Source organism: Protomyctophum bolini (genome assembly GCF_963924005.1).
Source record: "Protomyctophum bolini genome assembly, chromosome: 11".
Lineage (NCBI taxonomy): Eukaryota > Metazoa > Chordata > Actinopteri > Myctophiformes > Myctophidae > Protomyctophum > Protomyctophum bolini.
In genome coordinates, this window is record NC_137872.1 from 7,843,683 (window position 1) to 7,871,288 (window position 27,606).

At 43.4% G+C, this 27,606-nt stretch overlaps 2 protein-coding genes across 2 annotated transcripts; both read right to left on the bottom strand.

The window, feature by feature from the left end:
* Positions 1-1,943: 1,943 nt before the first annotated feature.
* LOC308324616 (DELTA-actitoxin-Afr1c-like) lies at positions 1,944-15,077 on the bottom strand. The gene is made up of 4 exons (XM_080776765.1): positions 14,936-15,077; positions 13,403-13,513; positions 3,765-3,980; positions 1,944-3,176 (listed from the first exon to the last, which is right to left on the bottom strand). The coding sequence occupies exons 2-4, from the start codon at positions 13,504-13,506 to the stop codon at positions 2,945-2,947; spliced, it is 552 nt and encodes a 183-aa protein (XP_080632891.1). The 5' UTR covers positions 13,507-13,513; positions 14,936-15,077; the 3' UTR covers positions 1,944-2,944.
* Positions 15,078-16,298: 1,221 nt separating this feature from the next.
* On the bottom strand, positions 16,299-20,705 carry LOC308323581 (uncharacterized protein). Its single transcript, XM_080775315.1, has 4 exons — positions 20,171-20,705; positions 19,875-19,949; positions 19,484-19,632; positions 16,299-18,066 (listed from the first exon to the last, which is right to left on the bottom strand). Exons 1-3 carry the CDS (start codon positions 20,502-20,504, stop codon positions 19,514-19,516), a joined length of 528 nt encoding a protein of 175 aa, XP_080631441.1. The 5' UTR covers positions 20,505-20,705; the 3' UTR covers positions 16,299-18,066; positions 19,484-19,513.
* Positions 20,706-27,606: the final 6,901 nt, after the last annotated feature.

A 27,606-nucleotide genomic window follows, 5' to 3' on the forward strand; every position in this document is an offset into this window, starting at 1 on the left:
CATGCATTATATGTCGTGCATGCGTGCGTGTGTGCGTGTGTGTGTGTGTGTGTGTGTGTGTGTGTGTGTGTGTGTGTGTGTGTGTGTGTAGTGGACATTATAATCTTAATAGATTAATTAATTATCATACATAATTATTTATTGATTTATTGATTTATTGATTTATTGATTTATTGATTTATTGATTTATTGATTTATTGATTTATTGATACAAAGACTGGTAACTGTGAGTGGACGACACCATAAAGCATTACACTTGTTTACAAGAATTTAATGATTTAAGAATTATTCATATTCATGAGTGCACACTATAAGTGTGTATAGGCTAAATGTATTTGATCCCATAAACCTTTATATTAATATATTATAGTATTATGAGTCATGTGTACAAATTTATTTGATCCCATAAACCTTTATATTAATATTTATATATTAGTATTTATGAGTCATGTGTACAAAATGTATTTTATTTATTCCATACAGTTTGTTGTGATCCAACGTGTTTGTGGTGCAATGCCGCCCCCTGGTGTTGCACCGCTGCTATGGACATGATGATGATGCATGATCATCGTTCATATAGTTGTTCTTTCATCTTTATCACATGTATTAATCCGGCTCTGATTGACTACATTTGTTGCAATGTGATGAATTTGATTTGATTTGATGATAAACCCAATTTATATTGTAAAATCAATGTTAATTTAACTCTGACTCAGAGTCTCTGAGAGTGTGTAGGCCTACAAATGGAAGTTCAGAGCGCAACTGGGAGAAAATAACGAAAAAAGTGCCCAAAAGGGCACTTTTTCAAGTTTAACCATGCATTTGGATGGCAAAAATGGCAGATCTGCAAGTTCAGTGTCTTGAATGAGATGTGCTGTGAGTTTGCAGATCTGCTATTTTCCAGCATAGGACCGTTGCACAGTGAAGTATAAACAAGCTGCATATCCCATAGAGATATATACTCCAGATACTCTCCATTGTCGTATTCGTACTACAAGCTCACAATGGTTGAATCGATTCGTGAGGTGTCTTCTATTATTATTTGTTAATAAATCGGTGGCGGCCCAACTGTGCTAATTATTATTAGTTAGTAATTTCATAAAAAATAAGACGGCTTGTCGGCTTCATGAAACATTTCAGAATAAAAGAAACAACATGACATAATATGTAAAAAGAAACTTAAAAAATAAAGAATGAAAGAAAAAACAGAAAACTATAAATTATTTAACATTTAAAAAAATCTAATTTTAGTTTAGGATTAAGATCATCAAACAATAAAGAATGAATGATTTATGCAAACAATAGGCTTTTGCTAATATAACCGTTACATTACATATAGGCCTACTATACAGTAGCCTACATGCAGCAGCATATTTTTGCAAAAATACAAAATGAAAGATTTGAACCAAAAAATGTTGGATGGGAAATAAAAAATACACCATTTATCAAATGTATACTGTTTACATAAATATCTAATAATATTACCTAGATATCTGTTGAAATGTAGGCCTATTGTTATAAGAGTTGAAAAGATAAATAAATAAATAATAGGATATAGGCCTAAATAAACTATAGGCTATACTATAGGCAGCATAGTGGCCTACATAATAGGCTACTATACTAAGGGTAGCCTATACTGCCACACTATCAAAAGAGCTGCACACGTCCTCGGCTGTCCGCAGCTTCTTTTTCCGGGTTTTTAGACAGCTGGTGGATGGAGAAAATGCTCCACTTCTGGGTTAAGATCGCTTTATTTGTCAGTTGTTTTTCCATCTGCAAGTATTACTTTGTTTACCATTCCAGACTAATATACACACACACACACACACACACACACACACACACACACACACACTGCGCGCGAGACACACACACACACACACACACACACACACACACACACACACACAGTGAACGGTATGGATTTTATTTGTTAACATGGTTTAACATGGAGATCGTGGATTTCACAATGCCACGCCATTCCATTCCATTGGGTAACAAGATAACTCACCCCTTTTACACTTTTTGGTGAGTTGTGAGATGTCTTCACTTTCCGGGGTGCGTTGGCTTCACTTTCGGGGTGAGTTGTTTGACTGAATATGTACTTTTTGAGCTCTTTTATATACTTTACTGAATATTTCACAAGAATATAACAGAAGAGTCAAATGTACGGTCAATGTAATTTATAAAAAGTGAAGACACCTCACCGGGGTGAGATATCCGGTATTCATTCATTGCCACCCTCAGTTCCTGCTAACTGATGCCTGTGTGTCTCTAGCGATGACATCAGGGAACGACAGTTTACCTCTGGTCTGCTTTGAGGCAGGACTCCAGAGAAGATATAACCTCAGCTCTGTAGCAAACTGTGTTCTTCTGGATCAGACCAGTGAAGAAACACAGGGAAGGTTGTTGTATATTAGATTAGTCGATGGGTGGCTCTTCCGAGACAGATTTTGCGCTCTCATTAGAAGGCGGTGTAAGTGCCATCCAACCGTTTCTCTAGTTTCTTTGAAAGTGTCCATGTCTCGGAGCCAGAGAATAGAATCGGCTCAACGGTCGTCCTAAATATTTTTACTTTTAACATCTTAATAAGCTGGGATGACCAGATCTTATGCATGTCATTGCAGGCTGACCAGGCCATACCCTTCCTATAGTTTGAAAGTTATTTTGGGAAGAAGATAATATATGAACGCAAATACTTGTAGTCATCAACCTGTTTCAGAGGAGTTAAGTGTTTTTATAATGTGGTTATTGTTGGATTCGCATATATTTACGTATTCAGTTTTCGTCTCAAGATAAAGACAAACACAGTTGGAGGCCTGCTCAAGAGACTGATGATGATAATGATAGATAGGCAAGTAGATAGAGTAGGTAGGTTTAACATTGACTAAGTATGGGTGTAAACAGCTTGTCCCAGACCTCTATAGATAGGTAGATAGGTAGGTTAACATGGACTAAGTATGGGTGTAAACAGCTTGTCCCAGACCTCCACCTTCAGACTAGCAGCACCCATGGGTGACATGGTGGCCTTGACATCCAGGTAGTTTCCCACGTAGTTGATTCCAGATCCGTTGGCCTCCGACCTCACGAACCCGCTCGGCTTCTTGTCGTAATACAGCTCTTTGTACAGAGCCTCGTCGCACTGGCGCCCCTTAGGGAACACTCCCACCGCAAACCTGTGGAGGAGAGGTCGAATGTCAACAAGACTCACTGGCGCCCCCTAGGGAACACTCCCACCGCAAACCTGTGGAGGAGATGTCCAATGTCAACGACACTGAACGTGTTTTCTGTGTTCTGCTAGTTCCACTGTTGCCAAGTCTGCTTATTATAAGAGACTTTGGACTTGCTTTTTCTCTAAACAACAGTGTAGTTGTTTATTTGGTCTTGTTTCTAAAGTGTAGTTGTTTATTTGGTCTTGTTTCTGAAGTGTAGTTGTTTATTTGGGCTTGTTTCTAAAGTGTAGTTGTTTATTTGGGCTTGTTTCTGAAGTGTAGTTGTTTATTTGGGCTTGTTTCTAAAGTGTAGTTGTTTATTTGGTCTTGTTTATAAAGTGTAGTTGTTTATTTGGTCTATAACTTTTTTTGGGGGGGGAGACACGCTGCAGGGGCCGTCTGGATCGGGATTCGAACCCGCGGCACGCCGTCAGGCTGGCTCAGCCTAGAGGCATATTTGGTCTTGTTTCTAAAGTGTATTTAATATAACAGACGGTAGTCGCGCGGCACAGAGAACATGATATATTTATAAACAAATAATAATAGACATACCAGTTCTTGTACAGCCTGTAGTCGCGCGGCACAGAGAACATGACCGCCAGCGTCTCGATGTGGTCGTTCTGCGAGCGCTCCAGGAGGTCGTAGGTCAACACGCCCACGCTGCCCGTGGCCGCAGCGCTGCACTTGCTGAAGGTGCACACCTCGGCCTTCAGGGGGCGCACCGTGGGCTGGGGTGGGTTGTAGGTCTCCCCGCTCTCCAGGAACACCCTGAAGAAGAACACAACGAGAGGTTTAGTTAACACCCTTCATTTAGTGTGGTCAAACGGTCCGTGAGCCATTGTTCAGTTGATCGCTGTAGCACCACCCTTTGGTCGTCGGATTCGTGTCTAAGCAGGGTGACATAACCCTTTACCAGTTCGCCGCATTTCGTTAAAAACAATGCCTTTCTTGCATGGAGCGCCAACACAATTCAGGAGATGTAAAGGTCAGAGGTCAGATGTCTCTGGAGACGTATATGTGTATCAAACAGTTCATAAGCTATGCCTGTTCAAAGTGTATTTAATACTTTGCAGAGTTTTGCAGGAAACAGACTGCACAGTTCAGCCAGAACTGGCTTGGGGTACATGTAATAGAATGATATTTCTACATGATAGTGAACTGCATACAGTGAATAGTATTTCTACAGTGAAGATAATTGACTAGTAATGTCTGTGAGATCGATCGATTGCTCATGCCTTCAGCTTGCCTATAGGGGGAACCGTAGCACCGTACTCCATTCAATACAAAGCTTTGAATGAGAGAACACGTCTGCGTATTGTTTCACATACATTCTCCCCTATTCCAGGTAAATATGTGGGAAAGCGTTACCCCAGGGATATATAGTCTCATGCTATTTCTGCACGCAGGGTTTTGTGTGTTTTAGTCGGGGGAAAGAACATAAATAGCCCTTGTAGTGCTTACTCACTGTGACCACAACATACATACATATGATATGAGCTAAGCTAACGTAGCACTGGCCATGTCAGCAGACTGCACGTCGCTGTTTGTGACAGAAAAGAGGTTACGTTACTAAAGAGGGTTTGAGAAGATATTTAACTGAGATGATTTGCTGAATGGTTATGCACAACTCTGAAGAACAAGTGGTGCAGTCGTAATTACTGTTTCTGTATTGCACTAATATTTCATGGGTACATTTATGTTGGTTAAAGTCACATTACAAAGTCTTTGGTGAAATATGCTAATGTATGAAAAGAAGACAAGGAATGTTATTCAAGTTAAATGATATAATTCATGTAGAGCTAAGCTGTTGGCTTAAAATACAATGAATGAAAACAGTTGAAATGATTTATATTAATACATGTTTACCTGCTATACACAGTATTTACCCCAGGGTTCTGGAATGTAAGCTAGTTTAAATAAGTGTTATTATGGACACCTAACTACCTATACTGTACATTTATTTGGTTCTCGTCCTGTATCGTTGAGGATGATTTGTACGTACATTGATGATGAAGATGCTGTATGTTGTTCTACTATTTGATACTTGATTCAATACAAAGCTTTGAATGAGAGAACACGTCTGCGTATTGTTTCACATACATTCTCCCCTATTCCAGGGGTATAACATATTGGAGGCACTGCTACTGAGATGCCAGAAGGGAGGACCATCCTCAGTACCCACAAGGACCCCTCTCATCGAGCATCTCCCAAAAACAACCCAGGCAGCAGAGGATAAAGTGGCTATAAAAGAGGACCAAAAGTGACTGGTACGTGCATTCTGAGGTGATCAAAGTGACCACTAGGGAGCAGCAACGTTCAGTGAAAACCCTCTACATTAGCACTGTTGTCCACCTACCTGCTAAAATGGAGTCTATGTTGGAGACCTTACAGCTGGAGATTAAAGGAGCATTGTACAGACTTAACAAAGACCAACTGATAAAAATCATTGAGCTACAAATACCACAGTCAGTGAAGGAGGATGTGACAGACAAAACTCGCAATGCTCTTATCTCACATGTCATAAAATATGTGGACAGTGATTATTTGGAGCGCCTAGAAGATAATGGCATGGCATGTATACTGAGTTTGAAGGATACGATGGAAAAACTTGAAGAGACTAGTGAAATTAGTTCATCAGTTAAAGCAAAACAAAATGAGGAGCAGGAAAAATTGCAAAGGGAGCTAGAGACACTGAAACTTGCTCTGCAGCAGAAGGAGAGTGAAATGCAGGTGTTGGTGAATAAAAAGGTGGATTCTACTCTAGACCACAACTCACCACAAAAGAATGTGGTACCGGCCCATCCAGATAGTGCGCCCTGGCGCAAAGAGTTCAAGATATCGGGTCAAATAGGAGAACTTGGACAGAAAGACAGACTTACGTTTTCTAGTCTTGCGCGTCAAATGGAGAACGGGCTGAGTAAGGGTTATTCAGACCTAGAAATAGTGGACGCTGTGATCAGAGCTATCGTACCAGGCCTGCAGCTGCGGAATTACCTTGAAGGAAAAACAGATCTCACTTTACCTACCTTACGTAGTATCCTCAGATCTCATTATCAGGAGAAGAGTGCAACAGAGCTGTACAAGCTACTTACCGGGGACGCACAGGGTCAAAAGGAGACCCCACAGAACTTTCTCCTGCGTACAATGGACTTGAGACAGAAAATTCTGTTTGCCTCTCAGGAGGCAGAGTCTGGCCTTAAGTACGACCCCACACTAGTACAGAGCCTGTTCATGCATACAGTACTTACTGGTTTACAGAGCGACAGTGTAAAGAGTGACCTACAACCTTACCTCCTACAGACATCTACTTCAGATGAGTTGCTGCTGGAGAAAGTTAATGTTGCATGCGCTAATGACAAAGAGAGGCAGGATAAAAAGAGACAGAACTTACCACCTCGCTCCACTAATGTCAATGTAGTCCAGTCCAGTGATGTTTCTGTCGAGAAGAAATGTAACCCACAACAGCAGACAACCACCCCTGCATCTGATTTGTTAATGGAGCTTAAAGAATTACGATCAGACATGGTGATGTTAAAGGATCTGAAAGCTGAGGTCGCCCACATCAGAGAAAGTATCCAGAAGTCAACACAGGGGCCTCAGCAATATCAGACAGCCGAAAGAGAACATGGAAATATGCCAGTCTACAACCACCCATCCGGGCCGTTACAGGGTCAATGGTCAGCTCAAGGACAGGGGCCAATGAGAGAAACAGCGCAGTTTCAACAGAGATCTGCACCCCAACGATTCTACACCACACCACGTGCCCGGCCAGTATGTTCCAACTGCAGACAAAATGGTGTGGAGTACTGCCAGCATTGCTTCAACTGTGGAAGCAGTGAGCATTTCCGTGCAGGCTGCAGAATGTACAGAGAACCAAGATCAACCCGTGAGAGTCCTTTAAACGAAGAGCGGTCGCTTCCACGGGACCGGGAGTGACCAGACACATAAATGTGTTCCAACGCTGTGCAAACTGTGGAAGAGGAGAGGAACATCAAACATTGAAACAGTGCTCTGTCTGTAAGAAAACACTTTACTGTTCAAGAGGATGCCAAGTTATTCACTGGTCAGAACACAAAAACAACTGTACACCATGCAACTTGTCAAGAGAAGAGAGACAAAGAACTTACACTCACAGTGTTAATGATAAAGGCAGGAACAACCAGACAAGAAGCCGCTCCACAGTGATTGATTTGGTGGGAAAGAAATGTCTAGTTGAAGCTTACTTACAAGGACAGAGAACTCAGATGCTATGGGATACAGGCTCACAGGTGTGTGTTATAGATGAAGAGTGGAAGGCTGAACACTTACCTTATGTACAATTGAGAGAGATTGCAGAAATTATTGATCCACGTGAGCCCTTACACCTTGAAGCTGCAAATGGAACCGGAATGCCCTATGTCGGGTATGTAGAAGTGACTTTCAGTTTGGCAGCTGACGCTAAAGAGCTCCAAATCCCAGAGCTCCAAATCCCAGTGTTGGTGTTGAAAGGTAACCAGCAGCCTCGCCCCATACTTGGATTTAATGTTATTGAGTGCATCATCGTAAACAGTCTAAAGAAGCAGACGGAATACACTCACACAGATAATTTGGTGAAGACCGTGGAGATGGCTTTCCCGACTTTAAAGAAGAACCAAGTAAGGGCTTTCATAAACGCAGTGAGTACAGAACAGATGGGTGAATATTCAGTAAAAACAATGATTGGGAGGATCACTGTGCCAAAACATTGTGCAGTACAGGTTAAATGTCGGGTGCAGGCCAGGCCCTTTGAAGAGGACACGACACTTGTATTTGAACCAGATGAGAACCAGCAATGGCCAGAAGGGCTTGAATTTTGTGACACCCTCGTATTAGTCAGAAAGGGAGCTTCACCAAAAGTCACTGTGGATGTGCAGAACCCCACCAACCATGATATAATTTTATCAGGGAAAACCCTCATTGGCACTGCGCAGCCCGTTAAGTCAATATATCCAGCCAGCATACTGGAAAAGGCTCACTCACCTGTCAATGTAAACCACATTCAGAATTGTGGTGCCAACAAAGATGATATCAGTGAAGAGCTGTGGGACCCCCCTGTTGACCTGAGTCACATGAATGAAGAACAGGGACAAATAGTAAGTCAAATGCTACGGGAGGAATCCAGTTCGTTCTCCAGGACTGATGATGACATTGGCTGCGTTGAACAGTTACAGTTGAACATTTCATTGAAAGACAGTGACCCAGTGGCACGAACATACGTGTCTGTACCAAAGCCTTTGTACCAGGAAATGAAGGAATATATACTTGATTTGATTGCACAAGGCTGGGTTGAGAAATCAAACTCATCCTATTCCTCTCCTGTGGTCTGTGTAAGAAAAAAAGACGGCACTTTGCGTTTATGCATAGATTACAGAGAGTTGAACAAGAAGACCCACCCTGACCGACAACCAATCCCCAGGGTACAGGACATTATGGATAACTTGGGGGGGAACACCCTGTTTTCTCTGTTGGACCAGGGTAAAGCGTACCACCAGGGCTTCATGGCCAAAGAAAGCAAGCACCTGACAGCCTTCGTGACCCCGTGGGGCTTGTATGAGTGGGTTAGAATCCCATTCGGGCTCATGAATGCACCTGCAGTATTCCAACGCTGCATGGAGGAGTGTTTAGATGATTTAAGGGATGAAATATGTGTCCCATACTTGGATGACACAATTTGTTTCAGTAAAACGTTTGAAACCCATGTCAACGATGTCAGAAGAGTACTACAGCGTCTGCGGCAGTATGGCATTAAACTCAAGCCACGTAAGTGTGACCTCTTCAAGACTCAAGTCCGGTATCTTGGCAGAATTGTGTCTGCGGAAGGTAGCAGAATGGACCCAGCCGACACTGCAGCCGTACGGGCCCTCAAGGAGAAAAAGCCAAAGACTGTCGGTGAGCTGAGGGGTATTATGGGCCTATTAAGCTACTATAGGCAATATATAAAAGATTTTTCACGCATCGCCAGTCCGCTCTACGACCTACTGAAAACGCCGGAAGAAGAAAACAACGGACAATACAGAGGAAGAAAGCTGCAGACAAAGGCAAAGATCAGAGGAGTACCGTCAAACACACCAGTCAAGTGGACAGACATGCACCAACGGATCCTAGAGCAGCTGATTGACTGTCTAGTTCAGCCTCCAGTCCTTGGATTTCCAGACTTTTCTCAGCCTTTCATCCTTCACACGGACGCGTCCAACAAAGGTTTAGGAGCTGTGTTATATCAGCGACAGACGGGGAAACTCAGAGTCATTGCGTATGGATCACGTACTTTGACGGCACCAGAGAAGAACTACAATCTCCACTCTGGGAAACTGGAGTTTCTGGCTCTTAAGTGGGCCATCACCGAAAAGTTTCGTGATTATTTATATTACGCCCAGTTCTTCACAGTGTACAGCGATAACAACCCGCTCACATATGTGTTGTCCACTGCCAAATTGAATGCAACAGGGAGTCGATGGGTCTCAGAACTTGCTGATTTTAATTTCACCATTAAATATCGCCCAGGAAAAGAGAATATTGATGCGGACAGCTTGTCTAGGATGCCCATAGACATGGAGACACTAATGCGACACTGTACCGAGGAGATGTCACCTGATGCAGTGGGAGCAACTTCACAAGCGGTAGGAGCGCAGCAAGAGTCTGACGTCGCATGGTCGATGGCTATCTCGGCTACATGTGCGGTGGCAACCAGGAGTGCGTCTATTATACCATTCACCATAGCAGAGATACGACAGAGTCAGAGCGATGACCCAAACATAGCGCCGGTGGTACAGTACAAATCGTCAGGAACGAGACCAGTTGGGAGAGAACTGAAGAGCCTCAGCATGCAAAGTCGATGCCTGTTAAGGGAATGGGATAGGCTCGAGATATGTGACGGTGGAGTACTCTACAGAAAGACAGCAAAACGGAGACAACTGGTGCTGCCGGGAAAACATATAGCTACAGTGCTCAAGGAACTACATGATGAAATGGGCCATCAAGGCATAGACAGGACAACATCATTGATACGGGAACGGTTCTTTTGGCCATATATGCAAAGAGAAGTGGAGCAGTATGTCCTTAGAAGTTGTAGCTGTCTGAAACAGAAAGCACCCTGCCGTGTGACAAGAGCACCACTCACCAGTATCATCACAACCCAGCCATTTGAACTTGTCTCGATTGACTTCCTCCACCTCGACAAGTGCAAGGGTGGTTATGAATATATACTCGTAATCATTGACCACTTCACTCGCTTCGCCCAGGCGTATGCTACCACAAATAAGTCAGGAAAAACTGTGGCTGATCGGATCTTTAACGACTACGCGCTCAAGTATGGATTTCCGTCAAGGATACATCATGATCAGGGGGCGGAGTTTGAGAATCAACTCTTCTCCCAACTGAGCAAGTACTGCGGCGTCGCTGGGTCGAGGACAACGCCCTACCACCCTCAGGGGAATGGACAGGTAGAACGTTTTAATCGCTCATTGCTTCAGATGTTAAAGACGCTCACTGACCAACAAAAGTCAAATTGGAAGGATTCTTTGAATAAGCTGATATACGCATACAATTGCACTCGGTGTGAAGTAACAGGGTTCTCCCCATTCTACCTCCTCTTTGGGCGGTCCCCACGACTACCCATCGATATGCTATTCGACTTGAATCCTGAACAGAGCAGTGGCAGTCACCGTGAATATGTAGAGAAATGGAAGAAGGGTATGGAAGAGGCCTATAAGATCACACGAGAAAACATGCATAAAGCTACAGTAAAGAGCAAAGGAGTTTATGATACCAAAGTGAGGAGCTCAGCGTTGTACCCAGGGGACCGCGTCCTGGTGAGGAATATGACGCCTCGGGGAGGCCCAGGCAAGTTGAGGAATCATTGGGAAGATACGATCCATATTGTCGTTCGTCAAGTGGGAAGAGATGTACCAGTCTATGAGCTGAAACCGGAACAAGGAAAAGGGAGAACTAGGGTGTTACATCGCAATCTTCTCTTGCCCTGTGACCACCTGCCACTGGAGGATCAAGTACAACCACGTGTGAAACCGCGGAGAACAGCGGTGACGAACAAAGACATTAGTGAAGAAGATGATGACGATGATGCGGAGGAGTACTACTTGGTGGACATGCCACAACAGCAGCCGCAGGATCAGCGGGGATGTGTCTTGGGTGAGGCTGTTACGGAGGAAACTGTTGACAGTTGGCTATCTGATCCAGAGGACGTGGATGGATGGAGGGATTTAGTTGACTTCATGCCCGCCCGCGGGGGGAGCTCGGAGGGACACTTACCTGAGGGTGAGGTGAGTCAAGAGGTTGACTTACCTGACAGTGACGGACACCGGACCTACCAGAACCTACCTGAGAATAGTCAAAGGGAGGATTTACCTGTGGAAGTGTCTCAGTTACCGGCCCAAGGTGTTGAGGAAGGGCAGGGATCTCACCGGCCTCAGAGAGAATGCAGGCCACCAAAGGTATTCACGTATGACCAGCTTGGAAATCCAACTTGCCACGACATAGCAGTGCTGCCTTATTATGCAAATGCCCAAGTGCCATGGACAGTTCCGATGCTGCCATACTACTACCAGCCTCCCTTCATATCTGGGATATAGACTGTTGGATGCACCCGTTTTCATGCACACTCATTGTCCTGCACTGTCACTTACTCATGGACTTGAAACAAAGCCGATTGACAGGCAAACTCACAGACTGTTACATGCAGCGAGCTAACGAGGGTATAAAAAGAGTTCCAGAATTGTGAGCACTGACACTGATAACGAGGGCATAAAAAGAGTTCCAGAGTGTCGTGCTTGAATGTGAATGTTTGCAAAAGAGTTCCAAGAATGTAACATTGCACTGCCTTTTATTTGGTGAAAGAGTTTTATGTTTCAAAAGAGTTCCAGATTTCAATAGGTATTGCTGATTGCTACAGGATTTCTGATCACAATGTTGAGGTCAACATCTGTTTTTGAGGGGGAGTATGTAATAGAATGATATTTCTACATGATAGTGAACTGCATACAGTGAATAGTATTTCTACAGTGAAGATAATTGACTAGTAATGTCTGTGAGATCGATCGATTGCTCATGCCTTCAGCTTGCCTATAGGGGGAACCGTAGCACCGTACTCCATTCAATACAAAGCTTTGAATGAGAGAACACGTCTGCGTATTGTTTCACATACATTCTCCCCTATTCCAGGTAAATATGTGGGAAAGCGTTACCCCAGGGATATATAGTCTCATGCTATTTCTGCACGCAGGGTTTTGTGTGTTTTAGTCGGGGGAAAGAACATAAATAGCCCTTGTAGTGCTTACTCACTGTGACCACAACATACATACATATGATATGAGCTAAGCTAACGTAGCACTGGCCATGTCAGCAGACTGCACGTCGCTGTTTGTGACAGAAAAGAGGTTACGTTACTAAAGAGGGTTTGAGAAGATATTTAACTGAGATGATTTGCTGAATGGTTATGCACAACTCTGAAGAACAAGTGGTGCAGTCGTAATTACTGTTTCTGTATTGCACTAATATTTCATGGGTACATTTATGTTGGTTAAAGTCACATTACAAAGTCTTTGGTGAAATATGCTAATGTATGAAAAGAAGACAAGGAATGTTATTCAAGTTAAATGATATAATTCATGTAGAGCTAAGCTGTTGGCTTAAAATACAATGAATGAAAACAGTTGAAATGATTTATATTAATACATGTTTACCTGCTATACACAGTATTTACCCCAGGGTTCTGGAATGTAAGCTAGTTTAAATAAGTGTTATTATGGACACCTAACTACCTATACTGTACATTTATTTGGTTCTCGTCCTGTATCGTTGAGGATGATTTGTACGTACATTGATGATGAAGATGCTGTATGTTGTTCTACTATTTGATACTTGATTCAATACAAAGCTTTGAATGAGAGAACACGTCTGCGTATTGTTTCACATACATTCTCCCCTATTCCAGGGGTATAACATACACACACTGCTCAGCCAATCAAATCATCTCTATGGGGTACACACACTTCTCAGCCAATCAAATCTTTGCTATGGGGTACACACACTGCTCAGCCAATCAAATCATTGCTATGGGGTACACACACTGCTCAGCCAATCAAATCATATGGGGTACACAACACACAGACACACAAAGCTGGTCATAGCAGGGGCTAGCGCCACTCCAAAATAATTACCGTGGGTTGATGAGACAGTAGTTAGTGGTCAGGTTGTTCATCTCTATGGTTACGTGTCGTTTTGACGTGATGGTGGCAGCTGCTTCCTCTGCTGATTCTGACATGATGACACTACACACACACACACACACACACACACACACACACACACACACACACACACACACACACACACACACACACACACACACACACACACACACACACACACACACACACACAGCCCCTGTCGTTATAAAGCTGGCATCTCTCCAGACATGTTGCAACAGTGTTTTCCTGCCACACCCAAAGGCAGCGTTCTTCAGGACAGGCATTCTACACACTCGGCTCAACCCTAATGAATGAAATACCGGTAAATAAAAACATTTGGACATTCTGTCCAAATGTGTGATAGTTTCCAGCCCCATGGTGTAATACATGTACTCGGTATGTATTCATATGTGACCTCTTCTGACCGAGGCTAAGTCATTGAATTTTTATATTGTCCTTTTTTCCATGTCATGTGAAACAGTGAAAGCAGGGAATCATAGCTTCATATTGGTTGTTCAGTTTGACCCACCAGTTTTGGAGATATGGCTTATAGAGTTATGTCTTGCAGAGAAACAGCAAGTTGAGAAAACAGGCTTGAAAGGTTCACTTCTGTGGTCTCTAACATTACACCTAGCTACATGTTTAAGCATTTATTTCATATTTACATGTCGATTTCAGCTCTGACATTTATTTCAGACATGTGAAGAGTCTGCCTGTGCTATGAACTCATTTTGCATTAAAAAACAAAAACTTTTTTTCTCCTCTCCTGAACAGTTGGTCTTGCTCGCCTTTTACTACAGTATTCTACAGTGTCTGACTGTCAGAAGTATGGTTTGATTGTTTGGTAAATTACATTACAGTATCTGACTCTCTGAACACTCAATAATAACACTAACAGAGTGGAAAAAACTATTGCCGATAATGAACAGGATACATCAAAGATGTTTGAGGAATAACTGTAACTATCATCAGACATAATTATGCTCACATGCAGTCGTCCGGCAGCCGCGGGTGTGGAGTGGAGTGGGACATTTGGTGTATAGTTTCTTTTATTGGCCTAAACTATTGTCTCTATACATACTGTACATTCATGAATCTTCTTGCTGACTGGCTGTCCGTGTTTATATGTGACCATAACATTAACATCCTGTATAAGGCAAGGTTTTATACATTTCATTATGCTTCATGTATATGATTCAGAATCATGAAAACCCCCTAGTTTGACATGTCACATTCTACTTAATTGTATGGTTACACATAAACCCCTATAATACAAATGGCTCGATACTGACAGCCAGTCAGCAAGTGAATTCATCAATGTAAAATTATAGACAATATTTTAGAAAAAGACTACTGTATAAACCAAATTGCCCACTTAAACATTAAGCATGTCGACTGCCGGACTGTGCAATACAGTAACATAAACTCCATCTGTTAAATTACATTTCAATAAACAGTCATATCATAAACTCTCTTCATTAAATCTATGTTGAAGTTTCTCACCTGTAGAGAAGAGCTGTTCCCACTCCCTGATCCCACACGGATAATACGGCATTCAGAGAGAGGTGGGGTGTGTGTCAATGTGTGTATGTGTGTGTGTGTTTGGAAATATTTGTTCAGATCAGGAAGAAACCTTGTAAGTCCCTGTTTCATCTTTCTCTGTTTTTTTTGTTTTGTTTTTGTGTGTCACTCAGGTAATCAGTGAACCTACTGTAGCATCAGTCTAACAATTAAGTATACTTATCAAAAAGTAATAATCTGTACTTTGAAACTATAGATGAAAGAATATATGATGCGAACGTCACAAATAAACTGATTCTGAATTAAACGCACGTCACAACATGAACTGATTCCTAATTAGATAAGATTTCACTTAGTAAGAGACCACACCTTCGCTCAAGATTAACAGTTTATTTGAGATGAATGCATGGAGTGGAGTGAGGAACCCAAGGTAGGGCGAGACTCAGGGTGGGGGCGTAGTCTCTGGAGCTGACGGTCATCTTTGCTCTATACTCGGAATGAGTGGCTGGTCGTCTCTGCTCTGTCACTGCCCCCCACTGGATTCCTAGAGAATCGAGGCGGAAGGAGGAGGTTGGGGTGGAGGAGGATGGCGATTTTGAAGAATAGTGAAAATATCCGATCTACAAGTGCAGTAATTACAACCCATGTTTGGTCTGTCGTGGAGCAGAACAAACAACTTGGTTCTTCTTCTTCTTCTTTTTGTTTAACGGCGGTTGGCATCCAGATTTTGTTGCATTACCGCCACCTTCTGATCCGTGTGTGGATCAGAAAAAACTACAACTTATATCCATAACGTAAACTTATCATCATCGCCCTGTACAAACTTAGTAGTGCCCACTCCAAAGTGATCCCCACCCACATTGTCCATTCTGTGCGCTACATCCCAGACCCTGAGGCCTGAGATGGTGTGAATTATTCTCTCAATGTACTATCCACGTCCTCTGCAGTGACATCACATACATCTAGGAATTTCCTCGCCGCTTCCAACACCATCTTAATTCGCTCCGACTTAGTTTGTATGTCCGCCGCACAGTTGATGATCATCGCAATGAATGCCAAGCATCGCTTCTTGTCCATACAGATGTTATCAGTATCACTTACGCCTACATTACTTTTCCCCTCACTTGCCTGCTGTACTTTTCCATTATTGTCCTTGCTCCTCTCCACTCTCTTTACCGCTTCGGCATACGACAACCCCTTTACTTCTGCTCGAACCCTGCTCACCATTACCTCCTTCTCTCTATAGGACACCCAGCTGATCCGGTGTAGGGTCCCCCACCACAATGTACACACTTCTCCCTGCCCTTCTTTACATTCCTCTCCTTCACATTTTTCCTCCCCACACCGTCTGTTCTCCCTGCACACTGCTGCCACATGCCCATAACGTTGGCAACAAAAGCACCTGAGCGGTGCTCTCTCATATGGCCTAACCCTGAAACTCATGTAACTCACGTACACTCTCTGAGGTAGATCTCCTGAAAAAGTCAAACAAACAGATTCACTTTCCTCGCGTTTCCCCTCTCTGAATCTAGACATTCTTTTTGCCTCACAAACTCCCTCAACAAGGTTGATAAAATATTGTGGCTGTATTGACAATGGCACCCCGCTTACAACTCCCTTGCAGCGTTTTCCTTCCGTAAGTCGAAAAGTACTCACTTGATGCTTCCCATACCTGCTGATGCATAAAGCATCATCCACCTGCTTAGCGCTACACTCAAAAATCACCAGCCCGCTCATAGCAATCCTTAGCGATTTAATTCCCCCCACTTTCTTTTCCACAAACACTCCCAGAGCATGTTGATCCTTGAAAATACCGTCGACCTGCGACTCCGCCCTCATCCCAATAAGATATCTCTCTTCCTTGTCACTTTCTGAGCTGTTTGATCCTCTTTTCTTGCTTGAATCCATAATTTCCATCACGACTTTCATATCAGAGTCCTCTGCCGAGTCCGACTGCATTTCAAAACCCTTAGGTTCCCCCACGTCCGTCACCGACATCCCAAAACCAAAGGCAAACAACTTGGTTGAGAGATCGCAGGTGTATTTATGCTGTGGTGATTGCACCAGGGATTGGCTGGGTGATAATGAAAGGCAGGTGAGTTGATGAGGAGGGAGGAGTTGTTGATAATGAGGGAGGAGTGGATAAGGTCAAGCGGAGAAGGTCTCTTCTCCCGAAACTACGTTGTATAAATACAACTTCCCAAGATCTTTATTTGTCACTGTATGAGACATACAGTACAATGACGTTTGGTTTAGTGCATCCATAAACACACCGAAGTATCAACAGAGAAAAGAAAAGGAAAAGAAAGAAAAATGGTAAATGCATGGTGCATATAGCACCTTTATCCAAGGCGCATTACATTCACACACCTTTACATAGATTGTGCATTACATTCACCCACCTTTACATAGATTGTGCATTACATTCACCCATTCATTCACACACTGTGACACACACACACACACACACACACACACACACACACACACACACACACACACACACACACACACGCATTTACATTAATTGTGCTTTGTCTTTTCAACACTAAACAAAGTTTCGACAGATGATGCAACTGCCTTGTATCTATTGGCATTATCTACACTGTGGCTACCACTGTGTCTTTGTCTTTTCCACCAGTCTTTTCAAGACTTCACATTATGCCTGCTAAACTTGAGGTTTACAGGCAAAATGCAGTACCCATAATTGGCCGTTAACTCCTCTTTTCATGCAGTGGCAGTCAGGTCAAGTCATCTCAATCCATTAATAAAATCATTGCACCGTTAAAAGTAGTAGAATACAAAAATAAAATTATAAATAGGGCGCAAATCATATCATTAAATAGAGTTGTAATTATCGCAGGTCACATTCTAATCTACATCACTATACGTCACTAATAAACTGTTACAATCTGACTCAGGATTGCAACAAAAGGGAGACAAAGGGAGATAAAAGTGTATAAAACATGCACAGGTGGTGGCGTAACCGTCTGGGCACCCGACTGGTAATCCAGTCACAGTGTGCCGCGGGTTCGACTCCCGAGACCGACACGGCCTTTACTGCATGTCTTCCCCCATCTCTCTCCCGTTTCCTGTCAGCCTACTGTCTGTCCCTTCAAAAAACCAATAAAAGGCGTAAGTCGCAAAAAATATATATCTTAAAAAAAAGAAAAGAAAAAGTGTATAAAATATATTTCTCAGCTTCACGACTGTTCAACAGTGAAACTGTAATAAATGATAACTATATTGGACCACATGTTATTAAATTAATAATACATGATAACTATATATTGGATCACATGTAATTAAATTAATAATAAATTATATATTATATCACAGGTTATTACATTAAACATGTTGGAGATACAAGGTATTCTGCCTACAGAGAGTATTATGTGATGTCACAATGCCAGTATAAACTCCCTCCTTAAGCACACACACTGCAGGTCTGGACAACACACACACACACGCACGCATGCATGCACGCACGCACGCATGCATGCACGTACGCACGCACGTACGCACGCAGCCACACACACACACACGCACACACACACACACACACACACACACACAGCAGGTCTGAACAAGACTACACCGTGCTACTCTGTTAGTTCATGGTGTCGGTACAAACTGAACAATGCATTTTATTTCACCACATTATGAAGAAAAAAAGTATAAGGGTTGAAACTTAACCCATTTAGACCTGAGGTTTTAAAAAACAAATTCCTTTTATTTATGTATTTATTTATTTGTATTTATCTATAATCCATTCTGGGCGGGAACCCCTTCTGGTGTTTTCAAGCATTATGTTATACTTTAGCTGTTGAAAAATAGCTATTTTTGGAAAATCGATCCCCCAATCCAACCTATTGATGCTGAGTGCCAAGCAGGGACTGATCCCACAATCCAACCCTTGATGCTGAGTGCCAACTAAGCAGGGACTGACCCCCCAATCCAACCTATTGATGCTGAGTGCCAAGCAGGGACTGACCCCCCAATCCAACCCTTGATGCTGAGTGCCAACTAAGCAGGGACTGACCCCCCAATCCAACCTATTGATGCTGAGTGCCAAGCAGGGACTGATCCCCCAATCCAACCTATTGATGCTGAGTGCCAAGCAGGGACTGACCCCCCAATCCAACCCTTGATGCTGAGTGCCAAGCAGGGATTGACCCCCCAATCCAACCCTTGATGCTGAGTGCCAAGCAGGGACTGACCCCCCAATCCAACCCTTGATGCTGAGTGCCAAGCAGGGACTGACCCCCCAATCCAACCCATTGATGCTGAGGGCCAAGCAGGGACTGACCCCCCAATCCAACCCTTGATGCTGAGTGCCAAGCAGGGACTGACCCCCCAATCCAACCCTTGATGCTGAGTGCTAAGCAGGGACTGACCCCCCAATCCAACCCTTGATGCTGAGTGCTAAGCAGGGACTGACGCCCCAATCCAACCCTTGATGCTGAGTGCCAAGCAGGGACTGACCCCCCAATCCAACCCATTGATGCTGAGTGCTAAGCAGGGACTGACCGGTGAACCAACCACTTGCTCCATGCATGCCTAGATGCCCAGAGGGGCCACTGTGTTGAGTAATCTGCTCCCCCACGGACCAACACAGAGGATCACCCAGAACAGAACTGCTTTCAGAACGGCAATCAGAACTGCAAACACAAGAGCCACTGTAACAGAGAGATCAGACCACAGTCAGTCAGTCAGCCAGCCAGCCAGCCATAGAGCAAAATATTAATTCATTCATTGCAATTGGTATGGTCACATATTATGCCAATTATGAAAATTTCCCAACATATGCAAGTTAGCATCCCGCAGTTTCTACATGCTGGGGACCCATACTAAACATTTATAACATAAAACCTTGGTGTACTCAACATGTCCGGGTTCACAAAGGGGCTGGATACTGTACCTGTACATTGGCCATGCCAGAGACAACTCATCATCTGCATAAACATCAGTGCCTCTACAACATATAACATTATCCCTGGAAAGAAAGAAAGAAAGAAAGTACAATAAGAGGGTCAATATCAAATTGCGAAAGAAAGAAAGAAAGAAAGAAAGAACAATAATAGATTCTGGACATGAGTTCTATATTTAGTAGTTTGTAAAATAAGTAAACTATATATTTATATCAAGAATTGACACTAATCATGGAATGTATAACACATGTGTGTAATGTCTACAAATGAACGTCTCTAATCTCACTTATCAGCTTCCACCATATCTCTCTCTGATAGTGCGCGTTGAGAGCAGACACCATCTGTTCATAGGTCTCGATTCCGTCGAACATGACTGTGACTCTTTGCGATGGATCTCCATTGATCCAGGCCATTCTGGGACTCGGGAGACTCAGCAGAATTCTGCGTCCTTCCCGTCCGAGGTATCGCAGCAGTGTCGACTTCCTATCCTCCTCGTCCTTACAGCGCTCAGCGTACAGAAACAGGTTGAACTCTCTGATCCACTGGTCCCACGGAACCACAGGAGAGCCAGGCCTGTCCAGGAACACACGGAATGCATCAGGAGATCTGGACGGTGGCATCGTAGTGGTGGTGGTTCCAACCCCGACTGGACCGATAGAGCTCCTTCTTACTGTAAGGCTAGTATAGGCCTACTGCCTGTCAGAGTAGTAGTCTAGCTGTCAGAGTATTAGTCTTGCTGTCTAATGTGTGTTGACTTATGTTTCATAATAATGTCACCGTGGCTTCGGTCTGTTCTCATGAAACCACTATTCTCAGATAGGGTTCGTTTTCCTCACTGTGACGCAGCAGAGCAACTTGAGCAGCAGAGCAACTCAGCGGCCGGAGTTATTTATATGATGAGCAGGTGCTAAAAAAAGCATCATGTATTAGAGCAGACTAAGCAGCTCTCACCCCCTATACCGGGAATATGACTTCCTGCCATCCGGCCAATGGTTAAAGACCCCTGTAACAAAAACAAACAGGTACAAATTTTCATTCATACCTACCTCCATCCGAGCCATCAACAAGGGAAGCAGGAGGAGGTAGATGTAGTTACACTCGGTGCACTTTAGTGTAATGTTGTACTGTTTGTAATGTCTCTGAGAGCTTTTATTATCTGCTGTAAAACGAAGTGCCCAGTTTGGGACATATGAATAAACTTGACCTTGACCTTGACCTTGACCTTGAGCCTTCGTTGGCCCAACCTATATGCTGCTGCCCCTCCTAGCTAGTAGCACTGCAGTCCACTTGATATAGTCAGCCAGGTTGAAGTTCACTCGTAAAACAATACTAAATAATATCTAACATTTACTGCTCGACCTCTTCAAGACGTTTTACCACCAAGCCTGCTCCTGGTAAGCACCCCACACTGGGTGCAGACAGCCTGCTAACCCACCCCACACACTGGGTACAGACAGCCTGGTAACACACCCCACACACTGGGTACAGACAGCCTGCTAAGTGCTAACCCACCCCACACACTGGGTACAGACAGCCTGCTAACCCACCCCACACACTGGGTACAGACAGCCTGCTAACCCACCCCACACACTGGGTACAGACAGCCTGCTAACCCACCCCACACACTGGGTACAGACAGCCTGCTAACCCACCCCACACACTGGGTACAGACAGCCTGCTAAGTGCTAACCCACCCCACACACTGGGTACAGACAGCCTGCTAACCCACCCCACACACTGGGTACAGACAGCCTGCTAACCCACCCCACACACTGGGTACAGACAGCCTGCTAAGTGCTAACCCACCCCACACACTGGGTACAGACAGCCTGCTAACCCACCCCACACACTGGGTACAGACAGCCTGCTAACCCACCCCACACACTGGGTACAGACAGCCTGCTAAACCACCCCACACACTGGTACAGACAGCCTGCTAACCCACCCCACACACTGGGTACAGACAGCCTGCTAAGTGCTAACCCACCCCACACACTGGGTACAGACAGCCTGCTAAGTGCTAACCCACCCCACACACTGGGTACAGACAGCCTGCTAACCCACCCCACACACTGGGTACAGACAGCCTGCTAACCCACCCCACACACTGGGTACAGACAGCCTGCTAAGTGCTAACCCACCCCACACACTGGGTACAGACAGCCTGCTAACCCACCCCACACACTGGGTACAGACAGCCTGCTAAACCACCCCACACACTGGGTACAGACAGCCTGCTAACCCACCCCACACACTGGGTACAGACAGCCTGCTAAGTGCTAACCCACCCCACACACTGGGTACAGACAGCCTGCTAACCCACCCCACACACTGGGTACAGACAGCCTGCTAACCCACCCCACACACTGGGTACAGACAGCCTGCTAACCCACCCCACACACTGGGTACAGACATCCTGCTAACCCACCCCACACACTGGCCTACTAGCCTACTTTGGCCTACTTTGCTTTACAAGAACAGAACACACTCGAACATGAGTTTATTCTGCGATGCTCCCTTATCACCACAGGGTGGGAGCAAAGCCTATTGTTTTGTTTGGAGCTGTACAATTAGGGGGACATAATGGTGGATAATATGATTTTTTTTGTTGAATACTTAGACCAGTCCAGGGGTGAGCACTTATCTTAATACCTATAAGTCCAGGGGTGAGCAATTATCTTTCCCAAGGAGCCAAATGAGAAACAGAGAATATTGAATTTTGCCAAAAGGCTGAACTCAATTCTGCATAATATTAATTATATTTCTATAGACATTGTTTTTGACAAGCTGGTAAGAGTATGACTTATTATTATTACCTCTGACTTCAGTAAATAAATACTTAGTAGTCCATATTTTGTTGAAACCTCCGTAGGCTATCCATCTTTCTTTATTTGGCATGAGGACAGGAAGGAGGTTGTCAATCGCATGCAATTCACATGAATTAGCAGGCTTCAAAATAATAGCAATGCAGTTTTAGTCCACGCATAATGTAAAATTAATAATGACAGTATGTTTTATTTTCTAATTTCAGAGTAACCTTTCTGACCTAGACAGGCAGGCAGGCATGTTGTGGTCATCATTTTATTTTTACCCTGACATACCCAACCGACTCGATCGCCTTGCACCAATCACAGATATCATCAACAGCCAATAAGAACACATTATGGTATCATCATTTCTGCAATACAACGACTCAAACTTAATACATACATACAGGTGTGTTTTACGTATCCTCTATTAATCTATAACTGTAATATATTAAAGTCTAACTCATGTTTATTAGGTGATGTAATGATGTTGTAGCGACTACTTCTTCCCATCAAATCAAATAGAAGTATTGCTATGAGGCTGAGCTGTCGGCAGGAACTGTGTGACGCGTTTCTTTCAATCAAATCCAGAAAAGTTCTTATTGTAGTTAAGGTGATTTATTGACAAATAAACAAGGTCCAAAAATGTACTGAAATGTTGATAAATGAAAACGTAGGTATAAACGATTAAACGTAGATAAACGATAACGGTCAACAGAAAATATTGAGCCTAGAGCTCACCCCCATTAACTCACTGAATGCCACTGCCCAGACACACACAGCTGACATAAGTAAAGTGATTACTAGACACACAGCAGGAGCTCATCAATCAGGTAAGGGCTGTGGCACATCGAAAACCCAAGCGTGGGAAAAAATAAACAAATAGAAAAAAACAACAAACAAAATGTATGTTTTGGCTCCTATAGATGATGTAAAACAAATGGTGTCAAAACAAACATTAAATTCTCGTTATTGTTAATGGCATTTAATGTTTGTGTTAGGGACAAGATGACATAAATTTTTCCCTTCATTGTCAATGGCATTTTTAAAACAAACTAAAAAACAAACATTAAACCTGTATATAGGCAGCTAAAAATGAATGACATATTTATGGATACACAGCTATATTTATTACGGCATTAAAAATATTTTCCAGAGAAATATTTAACTTTTGAGTATTTGTGATATTTTTATATTTTTATAAGTACTTATAAGTAGAACCCCCGACCTCCAGGGCGGGTCTCTGATCGGTGAACCAATAGTCTCCACCGCTTGCTCCATGCGTACCCGCCCCTCTAGACCAGAAAGCAGGCTGGCTGGGCCAGGCTACCCGCCCCTCTAGACCAGGGTCAGGCTACCTGCCCCTCTAGACCAGGGCCAGCCTAACCTAACCACAAGACCACTGTGTGCAGTAATCTGATCCCCCACGGACCAACACAGCGGATCACCTCCCAGATGAACAGAAATGCTTTCAGAACAGCAATCAGAACTGCACTCGCAAGAGCCTCTGTAACAGAGATCAGACCACAGAGATCAACAGGGTTAGGAGTCAGTCAGTCAGTCAGTCAGTCAGCCAGCCAGCCAGCCAGCCAGCCAGTCAGCCAGCCAGCCAGCCAGCCAGCAATATAGTGCTATTTAACACTGTTACTGTCACAATAGAGCTTATATTAAAAAGAGAAAACCATGTAATGTACCTTTACATCTGCCATCCCAAAGAGTCCTCATCATCACAATAAACAGCAGTGCCTCTACGAAATATAACAATATCACTGGAAAGAAAGAAAGAAAGAAAGAAAGAAAGAAAGAAAGAATACAATAAGAATAGATTCTAGACATGAGTTCTATATATTTACTAGTATAGTTTACTACATAGTTTTAAAAAATGTATATCAAGAATTGACACTTAATTATGGAATGTATAACACATGTGTGTAATGTCAATACAAATGAACTATAATCTCACTCATCCGTTTGCAGAATCTTTCTCCCCCATATAAATAGTGTGCAGTGAGAGCAGACACCATCTGTTCGTAGGTCTCGGTTCCGTTGAACATGTTCCGTTGACTCCGGGGACTCTCGAGACTCAGCAGAATTCTGTGTCCTTCCAGACCGAGGTATCGCAGCAGTGTCAGCTTCCTATCCTGATCCTTACAGCGCTGTGCAGCCAGGTAAACATTGAACTCTCTGAACCACTGGAACCACGGAACCTCAGGAGAGCCAGGCCTGTCCAGGAACACACGGAACGCATCAGGAGATCTAGACGGTGGCATCGTAGTGGTGGTGGTTCCAACCCCGACTGGACCGATAGAGCTCCTTCTTACTGTAAGGCTAGTATAGGCCTACTGCCTGTCAGAGTAGCAGTCAGTAGTACAGTAGTCTGTCAGAATAGCAGTCAGTAGTACAGTAGTCTGTCAGAATAGCAGTCAGTAGTACAGTAGTCAGTAGTACAGTAGTCTGTCAGAGTTGCAGTCTAGCTGTCAGAGTACAGTAAGTATATAGTCTGTCAGAAGCTGCTGCTGAATATTTGATTCTAATATATGATTATAAAAATTCCACAGGTTTCGTTTTCCTCACTATGACGCAGGGCAACTCAGGCCTTAATAGATCCGCGCAGTCCCGCCCCCATTAATTGACCTCTGCTGCCCCTCCTAGCTAGTAGCACTGCAGTCCACTTGATAGTCAGCCAGGTTGAAGTTCACTCGTAAAACAATACTAATATCTAACCGATGTGCTGACAGACATTTACTGCTCGACCTCTTCAAGACGTTTTACCACCAAGCCTGCTCCTGGTAACCACCCCACACACTGGGTACAGACAGCCTGGTAACCCACCCCACACACTGGGTACAGACAGCCTGGTAACCACCCCACACACTGGGTACAGACAGCCTGCTAACCCACCCCACACACTGGGTACAGACAGCCTGCTAAACCACCCCACACACTGGGTACAGACAGCCTGGTAACCACCCCACACACTGGGTACAGACAGCCTGGTAACCCACCCCACACACTGGGTACAGACAGCCTGCTAAACCACCCCACACACTGGGTACAGACAGCCTGCTAAACCACCCCACACACTGGGTACAGACAGCCTGGTAACCACCCCACACACTGGGTACAGACAGCCTGGTAACCCACCCCACACACTGGGTACAGACAGCCTGCTAAACCACCCCACACACTGGGTACAGACAGCCTGCTAAACCACCCCACACACTGGGTACAGACAGCCTGGTAACCACCCCACACACTGGGTACAGACAGCCTGGTAACCCACCCCACACACTGGGTACAGACAGCCTGCTAACCCAGATAGATATGAGTCTGTCTGGTGATAATAATCAGAGACAATAACAATGGTGATGTTTAAAACATTATAAAAGCAACATAATATTTAAACACTGTTTATTACTAATATAAGCTCTCTATTATTAGTGACCAATTGGTTGAGGTTTCCGGTGTGTTACACTGAGATCAGTGACCTATAGAAAGACAATCAGGACAGAACTTCCGCCAGCTCTTCAAATTAAAACCGAGATGCTGTCCGTCAAGTCTCACGTGGGATGTCTGTAGTACAGTAGTCAGTAGTATACAGTATGTAGTAGTACAGTAGTCTGTCAGAGTACAGTCAGTATATAGTCTGTCAGAAGCTGCTGCTGAATATAGATAGATATGTGTGTTGTCTTGTTTCATAGTAATGTCACAGTGGCTTCGCTCTATTTGCATAATAATTCCACAGGTTTCGTTTTCCTCACTATGACACAGGGCAACTCAGGCCTTAATAGATCCCCGCAGTCCCGCCCCCATTCATGATGACACCAGAACCAAGAACCAGGACCAGGAAATAATTCCCAGTGCATTTTTCCTCATAGACATTTCAAAAAGTATTTATTTAAAGACCGTATAAGCGTCGTACAAAGCCAGCTCGAGTTGTGACAAATCATGACAAGAAACACAATATTTTGGACCAAACAAATAATTACAAAGAAGAAAAACAACAAAAAAAAGTGTTGTAACCTGCCATCTTTCTAATTCTTTGTTTGGCCCAAAACATTGTGTTTATTGTCATGATGTGTCACAACTCCAGTTGTCTTTGTCAGCGGCGTAAACGTCTTTAAATAACGAAATACTTTTTGAAAAGTCTATGAGGAAAATTAACGGGAAATTATTTATTTTATACTATTATACTATTTATTTAAACTTTCTCCCTGCGGAGCCATAGAAAGCATATAGGTCTAATGAACTACAGTATTCATTATTTATGACCTTTAGCTGTTTGACCCAACACTACTAAATCACTAGCCAGGCTAATAAGCCAGACTATAGTGCACTGTGCACGGAAGGCTTTTCTTTTTGCCAAACGCTGATTTGCGTCTGGACTACTAAATCACAACATTCAGATCCACTATAGATAGACTGCTACTGAAATATACCCCCATTCTACATACTGTGAAATAATGAAATGTATCCATTCTACATACTGTGAAATACAATGAAATGTACCCATTCAATATAGTGTGAAATATAATGAAATCTACCCATTCTACATACTGTGAAATACAATGAAATGTACCCATTCTACATACTGTGAAATATAATGAAATGTACCCATTCTACATACTGTGAAATATAATTAAATGTACCCATTCTACATACTGTGAAATATAATTAAATGTACCCATTCTACATACTTTGAAATACAATGAAATGTACCCATTCTACATACTGTGAAATATAATGAAATGTACCCATTCTACATACTGTGAAATATAATGAAATGTACCCATTCTACATACTGTGAAATATAATGAAATGTACCCATTCTACATACTGTGAAATATAATGAAATGTACCCATTCTACATACTGTGAAATATAATGAAATATACCCCCATTCTACATACTGTGAA